The sequence below is a fragment of the Molossus molossus genome, unplaced genomic scaffold (genome assembly GCF_014108415.1).
Source record: "Molossus molossus isolate mMolMol1 unplaced genomic scaffold, mMolMol1.p scaffold_m16_p_1, whole genome shotgun sequence".
In the NCBI taxonomy this organism is placed as follows: Eukaryota; Metazoa; Chordata; class Mammalia; order Chiroptera; family Molossidae; genus Molossus; species Molossus molossus.
Window position 1 is genome coordinate 209,103,067 of NW_023425344.1, and position 14,395 is coordinate 209,117,461.

The 14,395-nt window shown below is 41.6% G+C and overlaps 1 protein-coding gene across 5 annotated transcripts in view; it reads right to left on the bottom strand.

The window, feature by feature from the left end:
* Positions 1–14,073, bottom strand: part of DDHD1 (DDHD domain containing 1) — a 91,098-nt gene extending 77,025 nt beyond the window's left edge. For 3 of the 5 annotated variants that reach the window (XM_036257362.1, XM_036257354.1, XM_036257346.1), the window contains exon 1: positions 13,050–13,911. In XM_036257362.1, coding sequence (XP_036113255.1) covers positions 13,050–13,896 — 847 coding nt within the window. In that variant the 5' untranslated portion in view covers positions 13,897–13,911. Of the gene's footprint in view, positions 1–13,049 lie in introns of all 5 variants that reach the window. The other 2 variants (XM_036257379.1, XM_036257371.1) reach the window with 2 other exon arrangements.
* Between the last annotated feature and the right edge of the window lie 322 nt (positions 14,074–14,395).

The window sequence follows — 14,395 nt, forward strand, 5'->3', positions numbered from 1 at the left end:
TAAAGATTTGTGTAGTTAAAATTCAGAATGCCACTGGCCAGGTAGCTCAGTTAGTTAAAGCCTCGTCCTGATACGCCAAGGTTGCGGGTTCAATCTCTGGTAAGAGTACACATAAGAAGCAACAAGTGAATGCAAAAATAAGTGGAACAACAAACCAATGTCTCTCTCTCTCTCTTTCTAAAAATCAATATTAAAAAATAAACAATAAAATAAAACACATGTAGCCCTGGCCGATTTGGCTCAGTGGCTAGGGCGTAGGCCTGTGGACCAATAGGTTGCAGGTTAGATTCTGGTCAAGGGCACATATCTGGTTGTGGTTCATCTCCGGCCCTGGTCGGGGTCGTGTGGGAGATAACCAGTCAAAGTGTTTCTCTCACATCTATGTTCTCTCTCTCTTCCTCCCTTCCATTCTACCTGAAGAGAAATAGAAACATATCCTCAGGAGATGATTCAAACAAACAAACAAACAAACAAACAAACAAACAAACAAACAAACATGTAGTCCAGTTGTTTACAGCTACAGACAGGACTGATTTAAAAAAAATATTCAGAATGCCAGCAAGCATAAGCAAAAACTTGTAAAGAGTAGCTGAGGAAAATATTTATTTATAAAACTAAAGTCACAAGAAACTTATTTGAGGCATATATTTAGAAAATCATCAACTAGAAGGAATAAGTAGCAGTAAAAGTAGGCAATTCTTACATAGGTTACAAAGTAATCCAGGATATCATGTACTGTTGGCATATAATCTTCACATCTGCTCAGGTGGCATAAGCTGTGAGCTCATACATGGTACACAGGAGAAAGAAAACTGGCTAAGGACTCAGAAGGAATAGGCTTTAATTCCAGTTCCATTTCTTAACCTCTTTGAGCCTCAGTTTATCATCTGTAACATGAGGATATTCTATCTCACTTCAGGGTTATAATAGGAATTAATAAAATCATGTATATGAAAGCACTTTGTAAATTACAAAATCCTATTCAAAATTGTGGCATTGTATTAATTTACACAATATCTTTTAAAGTTTCTAAAACCACATGCGGTGGTTAAATCTGACTATATGAAAACTAGCTGTCTAGAATCCTCATCCATTTGGTTTAGCTAAACTCTCTTTCCCCCTGATATCTCTTCCAAAATAAAAATCTCACACTTTAATAACGGGAGAAGCGGTTAGAAAATCAAAAACTAAATAGAAGCTAAGATCTGCAGATGAGCTCACTATAGACACACTGTGACTAGCAGGTTAATCCTGATTTACTTTCTGGTGGTATCAGGAAAAGGTGGGTCCTGTGACGTGAAAACAGGGATCCTTAACAGTCTGTTTTTTTATAATGAGTTATAGAAAATAAAAGAAAAAGAAAGGCGGAGACTAGGAAGCATGAGAAATTAAATGCAGCAATTGGTTTGGTAGACAAAAAGAGGCAGCAGCAAAGAGTTCTGGGGTACAAGTCTAACAAACGCTTCTATCCTACACCCCACTAAAGCAGCTGCAGAAGACATCCCAATTCTACTGTATGGCAAATAGCTACTTGATGAATATTAGTTCTCTAAAGGTGTTATCACTGTCCATTCTAACATTCTTGGCAGGAAGGCTGTAGGAAATGAGAGTAATAGGCAAGACCACCAAGAATGGAGACAGTAAATCAGTTTGCTAAATGGGACGGACAGACTTCTACTTATAGCCATAACAGAGTAACACATACTGGATTTACTGTCCCACCTTAAACAACTAGAAAATTTTCAGATATTACACAACAAGCAGAAGAGAACAGTGCCTAGGGCTTCCAGCCTGCAGTGCAGGAAGAGGTAAACCCAACAGAGCCTAGGTCTTGCTCAGATGTGAACCAGCTCAGAGTTCAGGGAGGCCAGGAGGCCAAGGTAGCTAAACTCTGGGACAAAATACTGCAAAGTAGAAGGCTGTACAGAAAGAGAATGCTGTAGATCTCTGGAGGAATTCCCTTTAGTCTTTGGTTGAATACTTACCTATGCACACACTGGACAAATCAACCTGAGGCCAGGGAAAACGACACTGGAAAGGAGTAGGTGGAACGATCTCCAGAGCTCATAGAGGCTTGGAATAGTTCAAATTCCAATGAGCCAGACTGAAAAAGACCTAATCCATGGAGCATTGAGTAATGTCCTCAGAAAGATATTATTGCCTCAGTTGTAGGAATAAATTATCCCCAAACTAAAGGCTGCTTTTGACCACCCTAAAAAAAGCTTAAAAAAAAAAGCTTTGATAGGATCAAACTAATGTGAAATAACTTAACTGTGTACTAGAACAAAGCCCAACAATATTAAAGGAATGTTACAAAATCCAGCACACAAGATATATTTACAATGGCACCCCCCCAAAATTAACAAGTATTCAAAGCTAATAATAGAATTTAAAAAATCATAACACACACTCAATCCAAAAGAAGGCGGTAGAAGAGGGAAGGAAGAAACACAGAATGAAATAGAAAACAATGAGCAAGGTGGTCAATTTAAACTCAAGCAGCATTAATCACATTAACTGTAAATGGCCTAAAATACCAAATAAAAGGCAGAGATTGTCAAAATGGATTTTAAAAAGGAACCATTGACAAATATGTAAAGACATATATAGGTTTAAAAGTAAAAGGACAGGAAAAGATACATCATAAATTACCAATCAAAAGAAAGTTGAGTGGCTAAATTAGTATCAATATAGACTTCAATATAAGAAATAAACCATAAAGGGGGACGTTTCAAAATAATAAAGGCATTGTTTCATCAAAAGGATATAACAATCCTAAATGTGTATGTACCTAATAACAGAGCTCTAAAATACGTAAAATAAAAACTAATAGAACTAAAATAATAATAAACAAACCCACAATTATAGTTGGAGGACTTCATCTTAATAATCACTAGAATAATTTTACAGAAATTCAGTAAGGATATAGAAGTTTTAAATGAGAAGGGCAGCCCTGGCCAGTTTGGCTCAGTGGTTGGAGCATCAGCCTGAGGACCAGAGTCCCGGGTTCGGTTGCCGCTAGGGGCACGTACCAAAAAAAAAAAAAAAAAAAAAAAAAAAGAAGGATAGAGAAGAAACAGGTAGGTAAAAGAGAAACAGATGAAATAAAGATACCAATGTGTGGGTTGAAAGCTAGTTCCTCTAGAAGCTCTTTATTTTTTTTTATTTTTTTATTTTTTATCCTCACGTGAGGACATTTTTCCATTTTTTGTTCAGACAGAGTGGGAAGGAGAGAGAGGAAGAGAGAGAGAGAGAAACATCGATGTGAAAGGAATACACCGAGTGGCTGCCACCCGCACGACCAACCAGGGCCAGGGACAAACTGCAACCGAGGTACGTGCCCTTAGCGGGAACCGAACCCGGGTCTCTCTGTACCGCAGGCCAACGCTCTAACCTCTGAGCCATACCGGCCAGGGCTCTAGAAGAGCTTTAAAATGCAAGCTTGGACTGGCTAAACTGGTATTCTCTGAGTGTAAGTGGAAACAACTCAAAATGAAGCAGTTTTGAGCCATTTAGATGGGAGGAATTAATGAACTAACAAGTGTTATTAATGTGAGGTCTATAATCCCCTGCAATCAGAATTACTTGGGATGCCTATTGAAAAGGAAGATTCTTAGGCTCCAGGTTCAGATATCTTGAATGTAATATCCCAATCTTGCCCTTGACTGTCAGGCTCAATGAAATCTGAAAACTACTGGTTGACAGGATGCCATTTTATAGGCAGGAATCAAGGAGAGACAATTCAGAGGTTGAAGAGTATTTTACTGTCCTGGCCCTACCTGGAAAGGTCTTCATTTTGTTCAAACTCAGCATATACAAGAGTAATCAAGGAGCTTGAATTGTGATACTTCGTGATTCCCAGAACTCTCAGGGGCCACACACACACACACACACACACACACACACTCACACACACTCACACACACACACATACATACAGGAAGAAAGGAAGAGAAAGTAAGTAGAAGAAAGAGGGAGAGGGAAGGTGTGGGGAATATATGTTATGTGTATATATGTCATCAAATTTAGGCTGAAGTAATTTTGGTAGAGCCATAGATTCCCACTCTTCTTTTTCACAAATAAAACAGGTCAACCACAAACTTTAATTTCTTTCAAGATAGGCTTCTAGTTTAAGGGCCAATATACCAGCCGGGCTTAAATAAAAAAACAACAAAAACTGACACTTATTGAACCAGGTATCATACTAAGTGCTCTACATATGTGTATTTTAATAAAATATTTATAATAACCCCATGAAGCAAGAATTATTATCCCCGTTTACAAGAGAGAAACTGGGCCACAGAGAAATTATAACTTACCCAAAATCATATGGCTAAGGTAAATAAAGGATTCAAACAAAGGGATTTGACAACAAAGATCTGTTCTCTGAGTCCACTTGGCTTTTCTTGCCAATGCTGGACAAGGAAATCAAAGCTTCAGATCCCTGGACTAAGGGGTAGATTGATATTTGAAGCTAGATGTTGCACCAGGTGCCAGAACACAACTGTTATTCCTACCACTGCTGGTTCAAGGGCAGGTCAATTAAGAGAAATCCCTCAAAGTCTTCATGCTGAGGTCTCCACTATAAGGGGAATTATGGGCCATTTCTGTCCTGCCAACATGACAGAAAGCCAAGAATGCTACTGGCTCTGCCTCCACTGAAAACTGAGTAGTCTTTTAGAAAGCTGTAAAGTTATCTATTTTATCAAAAGTCCTGGTAGCTGATTAGAAATGCTCTAAATGAACTTTTGGGATAAAGTCAGTACCTCCTCAAATCTGGTGACAGAATCTGCATACCAAAAAAAAGTAGATGGTCAAGAATTTAGAACGCTTTTTATATGAAAAAAATGTCTCCTTTCCCACAGGCAGTTGTAAGAGACTCACTGCGCACTCCTCTGTGTCCAAGCCAGGAAGAAACCAAACAGCACAGCTCTTTCTGGGGCCTGAAAGGCTAGGCAAAAATCAATCACAGTTTTTCACAAGAGCAGGCAACAGTTATAGGGGTTCTAGAACTATGCCTAATTGAGAGTCAATTACCAAAAGTTAAGGCCAAGAAAATGCTAAGTCAGTAAAAGAGACAACAAATCGAAATACGAGAGTTGAAAGCCAAGAACGTGAAGTGGGTTATAAATTTGAAAGGACAGAAGAGGCAGGCAAATGAAGAAGCACTAATAGCAACTAACTGTTATATATAGTTTACTATTTATCATGGGATGTTTCAAGATCTTTAAGTATCATTTATTAAAACAATCCTAAGAGGTAGGTACTATTATCCATATTTTACAAAAGATACTGTGGCACAAAGAACTTAAGTTGCCCAGTAGCAGACAGTATGTGGCAGGGCTGGAATCTGGGCCCAGACAGTCTGCCTTCAGTGGTCATTTACATTCATCAACACTACATCATGCTGCCTCTCTAGAACAACCAGTAAGAATGGAAATGCAGGTGGCAGGGATGAAATTGATGAGCTGAGGTAAGTTAAGAGTTGATTTGAAAAGAAATGTAAACTAGGTTCACCCTTTATGTGTTACCTGCCATACAATTTGATGGGTTCTATATCTGTCCATAAAAGACAGAATCCTGTCGGGCAATCAGAATTCGAAACAATACAAACCAGTATTCCAAGATTAGGGATATTCATTATATGTGAGGTACAGTTACATCCTTCTCTACAAAAAAAGAAAAAAAGTATAATAATGTAGTTTACATAAAGTAACAGGCTAAATAGTAAACAGGTTAAAAACAAACTGTAACCATATTCAAAAAAGATATTTTAAAATATAGGGTCCCAGTTTTTTCTAATGAAAGGTAAAGAGCAGAACCATCAGTGGTGGTAGTGATCTTAAATTAGAAGAGTTAAGAGTGGTTAGCTATGCAATGAAAATGTCAAGCAAAGGCTTGTGTCTGTTCATAAATCTTACAGAGAGGTAGACCTGTCTTATTCAGTGCCACAGAAAGTGTTTGAGCAACCCATTCTGTGCTTTCCTCAGTTTGAGTGGTCTTCAATAATCTCTCTGAAGTAGACTCTCTCTTTCCAATGACTATCTTTGATTTATAGCAAATAATTTCTTTTCCAAAACATAAATTTGTAGTTACTTAATGTTAAAATAGATACCAGATGTTAAAATGCAAGTTTTTACAGAGGTAAAAACTTTAGGTGGGTGAATCAGGTGACGTGAGATACACTGGGCCCACCTAGAAGTAACTCTATAGAATGAGATGGAAATAACAGATTCAATCAATAAAATACTAATTGAAAGTTGTTCATTTGTAATAAGAAGTAAAATACAATGTGGGATTGCTTTTAACTATGTCTACTGAGGCTCAGAAGTAACTCTGCTTGCTGTGCATCAGCTAGAGTTCCTGACTGAGCAGCACATTTCATGGACTATGATTTAGAAGTCTTATGTTTTAGCATAGTTCATCCAGTTCTTAGTCCCGTATCGAGTATCTCAAGGGCTACCCTGAATCAATATTTAGAACGATGGTTCACTGAGAGGCGGCCCAAGGGAGAATTAGTAATATTAGAGAGATTTTCATTCATATAGTTAAAATTATACTCTAGCATATAAAAGATTAATTCTCAGCTATTTGAAAAAGCCATCCATTCAGATGGAATTTATAGTTCTCTAAGATTTCCAAATATCTGCAATCTCAGCGTACAGAAGTACCAATAACCATATGATTTCCAAAGGCTGGCCTGGCCCCCAACAGTCATTCAACAGATTTTATTTGCCCATACAAGTGCAATGATTATAAAGATCATCTAGATATAGATATGTAATAAGACAAATATTAATGACTATGTAATTTATTCTTGTGTAGAAATCTGGTAAAATTAGAAGCAATACATAATACAATTATTTTTATATGATCATATAAATATTTCTACTGTTTTTCTTTAGTTCTCTGGCACAGACAATCCCTACCTTTCACCATCTTGAATTTCACTTGTCCCCTTAGCCACGGGTATCAAAAATTATCTGTATTATGCTTCTCATTCCATTAATCCACTCCTTTGTCAGTGATTCAATATTTTTTGTGAGCACAATTTCCCTTTACTAAGGCAGACTTACAAGAGTAGAATTATAGGTTATAGATAGTGGCTATAAAGAATGATTTTCCTTGTTCCACTTTCTTTATTGATTTTAGAGAGAGAAAGGAAGGGAGAGGGAGAGAGAGATAGAAACATCGATAAGAGAGAACATCAACTGACCTGCATGCCTCCCACTGGGGATCAGGCCCACAACCTGGGCATGTGCCCTGACCAGGAATTGAACCAACAACCTCTTGGTACATGGGTCAATGCTCAACCACTGAGCCACACTGGTCGGACTTCCTTGTTCCACTTTTAACTGGGCTTTTAGGATTGTATTGTGGCAAAAAAGAAGAGACTGTATCTATATCCTTCATTAGTGTTGACGTTTTCATTGATAAAAGAAAACATGCACAGTTTAAATTCCATCACACTCATGAAAAGATAAAGGTTTTAAATCAGATTCCTGCACAATCAGGGATTCTAGAACTGCCTACCTCCCCGTCTCTTCTGCCAATAATTTTCATCATAGGCTTCCTGTGAATACATCCCCCATTTCCTTCTCTCCTTTCTATCCCCCTACTGTCCTCATTCAATGTCCATAATTCTCAGAGGATTCTGTGACCAGCACATCCAGCTTTTTCTTGCTCTCTATAGGAAAGGATAAGCCCTAGGGTTCCAAACATCAAAGATCTTACTTAGCAAAGCAAAAACTGCAGGGCATGATGTGAAGATAAAAGTCCCAGGAAATAAAATTTGGAAGAGGGAGGAGTACAAAAGGTCTCTTTTATGACAAAATAGTAGAGGAGGAAAGAAAAGAGGAGGCAACAGATGGAGAAAAGAAAACCATAATACTTTGAACATTTATGTAAAGCACTTGCACGACATGCAATTTTACATTTGAGCCATACACAAGCAAGGTGGATCAATGACTGACATTCGATGAGTTTTTAAACTAATGTACATTGCAAAGGGAAAGAAAAGTCCTGAATGCCTTGGTCAGGTAGTGCTCCACACGTGTCACTCACTAGTCATTCATATCCTTGTGCTATTTCACAGGAGGCCAATGAAAAAATCTCTCTACCACAGGCTTGATCTAGAATGGAGTTCTCAGAAGACTTTGCCAGGGTTCCACAAATCCTAGCAGCCAGGATTCTAGTGCCACCCAAAGCTGCTTTCCAGTCTGGGCTAATGGAAGATAGTAATACAATTAAAAAGAATAAGAGATAAAAGTCTCTAACACTTTTTCAGTCAGGCGTGTCAATCCTTGGTCTCTATTCCCTGTAGTTCTGTTTTACTAGATGCAGAAATTAGTCAAGAAAGAGCACCTTCTACCAGCTTGGACTCCATTACTTTCCCATGATGCACTTGTGCCTCATAAACAATTATTAATTAGCCCTGGCTGATGTGATCAGTTGTTTGAAGCATTGTACCATAAACAAAGAGGTGGCAGGTTTGATTCCCTGTCAGGGCATCTACCCAGGTTGCAGGTTCCATTCTGGGTTGGGGTGCATATGGGAGGAAACCTATCAATGTTTCTCTCACACGCTAATATTTCTCTCTCTCTCTCTCTCTCTCTCTCTCTCTCTCTCTCTCTCTCTCTCTCATCATTAAGAACATCCTTGGGCAAGGATTTAAAAAAAGGTATTACTTGTTAAGGTTATTGGGTCTTGAATGAAAAAGGATGGTTAAAGTTATGCCAAGTTAATAAATATAATATAATTTGGGTACTCACAGGAAAAAAAACGTAATTTTTTTACCCCATTTTACTAGGAATATTATTTTCTCTTAAATATACATTATGAAGACTAATTTTTAAGTGTCTGAAACTTAAAATGGTTTAGAATTATAATATATACACGAGAAAAGGGAAGGAAAGAAATCTGTGGCTTATAATTAATGACTGCTTCTGGCAACTACATATACATATAAATATTTGGTCAATTAAATAACCTTATAAACTTAGTCAAGGGATGGATATTACATACTCCCTAGTGCACACTGCACATATTATCAGAAAAGCTATGAAACTATTCTAAACTCATCAAATATCTCTATTAACGTTCTATATGCCTTTTCGTAGCTACTACTAAATTGCTTTGTCCACTTTCTTGCTAATATTTTTACATTCTTTTGCCTGTGATGAGGTACAATTTTGCACTTATCAGCTTTATTAACTTTCACCTGAGTTTCTACAAGTAAGTTTCCTGAGATCCACACAGATATAGTTAACCCTTAGTACTCTGTGCCAACCACACTGTTCTAAGCATGTTATACATAACTCTCAAAACAAGCCTATCAGGTAGCTACAAGCAGTTTAGAAAGAACACATGGAGCAAGGGAGTTCACTTAGGCATTACTCAGCAGTGATCAGTTTTATCTAAAATGTCCAGATGCAGTCAGAAAACTAACTGAGCAGACAATGAAATAAACATACATTTCCCATAATTAATATTTTTTTCATATGTAATATTCGCTTCCTAGCGACAGAAAATGATTTCTGTCCCCATTCTGATTCATGTACCCCTAAATTGGTTCAAATTTTATCTGCAACTAAGAGTTCAAAAGGAAGAGTAAATATAAATTTAAATCAACATCTTTCTTTTAGACTAGACACAGATAATTTGTAGGCCTTGACACTCAGATGCAATGGACTCAGGTCACAAAGGTCTAAATGGCCACTGGAATGCTTCCACCATTCTCTGCAGGAAATTGTTGGTTTATTTTTTTATTTTTTTTTATTTCTGTTTTTCCTTTCATTACCACTATTCAGAAAGCCTCTAGGTTTAAAAAAAGTTAAATGGGACAAAAGTCAAAAGCTGCCAAGTATCATAAGAGTCCTTCAATTTCAAGAAAGGCTGAAGAGATCAGACTGGGAATGAATCCTCCAGAGAAGGTGTGAAAACATAACACATAGGGACCTGAAGAACCAATTAGACCAAAGTTATATGGGATTCGGTGAGAAGTGGTAAATTATGGAGCAAAAGCACTATTATATTTTCACTGTAGCTCATATGAAGGCCTGGACACCCACCAGGATTGTCTTGCAGAAAACTATTAAGAAAATGCTAATGTGAAGTCAAAATAGGTGTTGCTGTTCAAGAAGACTGTTTCCTTCCAGATTAATATTTGTAGGTCCTCACTGTTTCTCACTTGATTTATGATATTAGCATTCTAAGATAGTCTCCAACTCCCCAATTCAACCTTTGTGTTGTCACTGATTACTTAAGTAATAGTCTTCAACTGATTGATACCCCTTTACTTCCAGAACAAAGTCCAAACTCCTTAGCACTGTGTATGTATACACCCTTGTTCTTCTTCTTCTTCTTTTTTAATCCTCACCCGAAGATATTTTTCTATTTATTTTCAGATAGAGTGGGAGGGAGAGAGAAACACTGATGTGAGAGGGACACATCGACTGGTTGCCTCCTGCATGACCCGGACCAGGGCCGGGATGAACCGCAACCGAGGTCTGTGCCCTTGACAAGAAGTGAACTCATGACTCACTGGTTCATGGGTCGATGCTCTAACCACTGAGCTAAACCAGACAGGACCAACCTTATTCTTTTTCTAGCTACTTTCCCAAATGTGCCATTCATACACAGGTGCTCCTTTTTCTCAAGCTCCTCCGGTCCCTGATCCAACACCTCTGCCTCTGTTGTGGTCAAATCCTAAATCTACTCTGTGCAGCCCTAATTTCCTCAAAATGCCATGTAGTTTCTTGCTTCTGTGTCCTTGCATATGTTACCCAACCTGGAATTACTTTCTCTCCATCTCCCCATTTCTTCTGCCCGATAAATTAATCATTTAGGACTCAGTCTTACATTATCTGGGAAGCTTTCCCTACCTCACCCTTTGGTGGGTCAAATGCTCCTTGGACACTGACTACACTGGACTATGAACTGCTTTACCACTTTCTAGCTGTGTGACCTTGGGCAAGTTCATTAATTTCAGTGGGCCCACTTCTTCATACATAGAATGTTAGTATCAATTTATCACTATAAAAAAATGGCTTTGTAAATAGTAAAGCATTATGCATGCATTAATTATTTTATCATAAGCCAAAAGAGCACACAGTGTTCTAGGTGAATATAGTTCAGATGACCTAAGGATAAGATTCATTTCTTGGTTTCTAGTCCCTTCTCCAAGGATGCCTGAATTTTTATCCAGCTTTCTGGCTCCACTATGTCCTTGTATTTCTACCTTCAAAGGAAAAATATCTATAGTGACGTCTAGGTCATCTGACGAAAGGACTAAGTGGAAAACTCCTGAAGGGTAAGAATTGTCCTTTTTCCCACCTTTCCTAATGCTTTCACAAGAGTACTAGGTTATGCACATACAAATAGTCAGTAAAATGAAACAGCTGAATAAATGAGTGAATACAGCATATCCTGTCCTTAGTACGCTTATAGTCAAAAGGAGTGTGTGACGTGACAGATCCCATTACCAATCTGGCCTTATGAAAATGGTGAATGCCGTCAATGTCATCTTTTTTTTTTAATGTTTTTATTGATTTTTTATCTTTAGAGAGAGAGAGAGAGGGAGGGAGAGACAGAAACATCGGAGAGACATATCAATCAGCTGCCTCCTGCACACCTCCTACTGGGGATCACGCCAGCATGTACCCTGATCAGAATCCAACCGGCACCTCTCAGTCCACAGGACCATGCTCAATCCACTGAGCCACACCAACTGGGCCGTCAATGCCATCTTAATTTTAAATTAAATTTCTTACTATGCTTATTTTATTTGGGGATTTGTTATTCATTATAATTGCTATTATAGTGACTCACACTTAACATATGACTATTTCTATATTATCTGAATCAGTTACACAATTCAATACCTACATAATGAATATTTACTGCACTAAGCCCTGTAACAGTACGAGATAAAGGTGATGGACTCTGCCCATAGATGCTAAATATATAGAAAGAAAGCTAAGTCACCAATATATAATTAATAGAAGGCAGAATGTTGTAATATCATGGAGGACCTAATAATCAATGAGGACGTGTGAGTTAGGGCACTGGGCTCTAAAAATTAAAACTATATTACAAATTATTGGTGACCAATAGCTTCTTTTACTATAGAATACTACCTGTTCTGCTACATGCAGTGGCAGATATTTCTAATAGCCTTCCTCCTTAATATATACCTAACTGTGTTGTTTTCTAATGAATAAGGACCCACTGTTAACACATATCACACATATGTGTCAAGCAGTTTCAAGCCATTTAGGTGTATTATCTTATTTAATCTCTGCAACAACCCTATGAGGTGGATATCTGTATTTTACAGATGAGGAAACCAAGGCACAGGCCTTATAATTTTTCAAAGTCGAGACAAAAATAAAAATATGCAAACAAGGGCCTAAGAGACAAAACAAAACAAAACAAAACAAAAAACAAAACAAAACAAAACAAAACAGGTATTCCATAGAGTGAACGGATGCACTTGCCAGAACTGCTTCACCCAGTACTTGAACCTCTCCCGAAAGCACCCGGAGGGAACAACCTATCTCTTTTCCTCTCCTGCCGGGGATTAATATTCTGTACCCAAATCCATAACTGAACTGTTGATTCTCGAGCAGATCCTCTCCAACATTCCCACTCGAGGACAAGCTGCTATTTAAATCACAGGCAGTTCTGGGTAAATGAGACCGAATCAGATCCCCGGTGGACAAAGCTCAGGTAGAATCACGAAATTAAACCTTTGGGCTGGGCATCCGTTCCTGGATCGTCTCCGGGGGATGGCAGAAGCACCGCCTCACTCAGGAGACGCTACCCCAGCAGTATCCTCTCCTCCTGACCCCACGCAGCTTGGATAGTGCCATCAGCCTGTTTACCCTCCACCTGCCGTCGCTGCGGGCACAGTCTCCAAACAGCTCCTACCGAACACCAGGCCTCACGCGCCTCCTCCTCCGCGAGGGTCCAGTCCCAAACCCACCCGGGTGCGTGTCGGCCCCCGCAGAGGCAGCCCGTCCCGCTCCCTCCCCCGGCCGGCTACTCACGGTTCCAGTACACCGGGTAGCATTCTCCTTGGGTCAAATCCACCTCGTAGAGGCCGCCCCGCACACACACCCGCTCGATGTTCACCAGCTGCTCCATCTCGGGCTCCTGCCTCACAGTGTGAGGGCAGAAGCCGCAGACGCGGTCCTCGTGGTCGTCCACCCCGAAGCTGGAGACGGGGCCCGCGGGGGAGGCCGGGCCGCACACATGGTCACGGTCCGGGTCCTCGGCCTGGGGTCGGCCGCCCGTGGCCTGCAGCAGGGTCCGGAAAGCGAGCTCAATGCGGAGCGAGTCGTAGCCAATGAAGGGCTTCCAGGTCTTCTTGTCCTCTTTGAAGAACCAGCGCACCTCCTCCGGGCCCAGCTCCGTCACCACCGCGTAGCGGTGCCGGGCGGCCGCGCCGCCGGGCCGGGTGCGCTTCCTCTCTCCGGGACCTCCTCCCGCCGCCCCGCCGCCCCCCGAGTTCGACGGCACCAGCGGCGGCTGCTGCGGCGGGTGCAGGGACAAGGAGCTGCCGCCGCCGCCGCTCTCGCCTTCGCTGTAGTAGCGCAGTGAGGAGCCGGACTCGGCCGAGCTGAAGTCATAGGTCTCGTCACTGAGACAAGGGTCCAGCGCCAGATGGTGGTTGTGATCCTCCGCGCCCGGCGCCAAGTGCAGCCCGGGCTCCCCGCGCAGCAGGGCCAGGGACACCTCGCCGTCGTCCGGGTCCCCGCTGGGCAGGTGGTCGAAGCAGCAGACGCTGCCGCGGAACGCCGGTTCCGCATCCGAGCCCAGCTCCCAGGTGGCGCCGCTGCTGCCCCGGCCGTTATGCTCGGGGCTTCGCGGGGACCCGAGGCCCGGGTAATTCATGCTGTGGAAACGCTGCCGCTGTCCGGCCCCGCGCCGAGCCGTGGCCCCCTGCGCTTCCGCAACACATTCAACGCCGCCGCCCTCTCCACCCGGACGTTTTAATCTTTCAAATCCCGACCGGGGCTGCGGCGGCAGCGGCGGTGGCTCCGCCCCTCCGAGGCTCGCGGCTGCCGCCGCCGCGTTCCGCCCCCCGCCCCCGCCCCATTGTCACGCAGCCCGACGTAGGCGGTGCTTGGCCCTGGCCCCGCCCCTCCGCCGCGTGCTCCACCCCGGAAGCCCCGGCTCATTCCGCGCGCCGTGGGCGAGCTGTGCCTGGTTCTCCTCTAGCGGCCTTTTCGGGGTCAGCTCAGGCCATCTGGCCACCCAGCTCAGGGCACCGGGCGGCTTTCCGGATCCCTCAGTTCTCGTCTGCTTCCTCTCTCTGCTCCTTGCACAGCTGCCTCGGCGCCCGCCCTTCTGGGGGCCAGAGCCCAAATGTGGAGAGGCTTCACACCAGTCC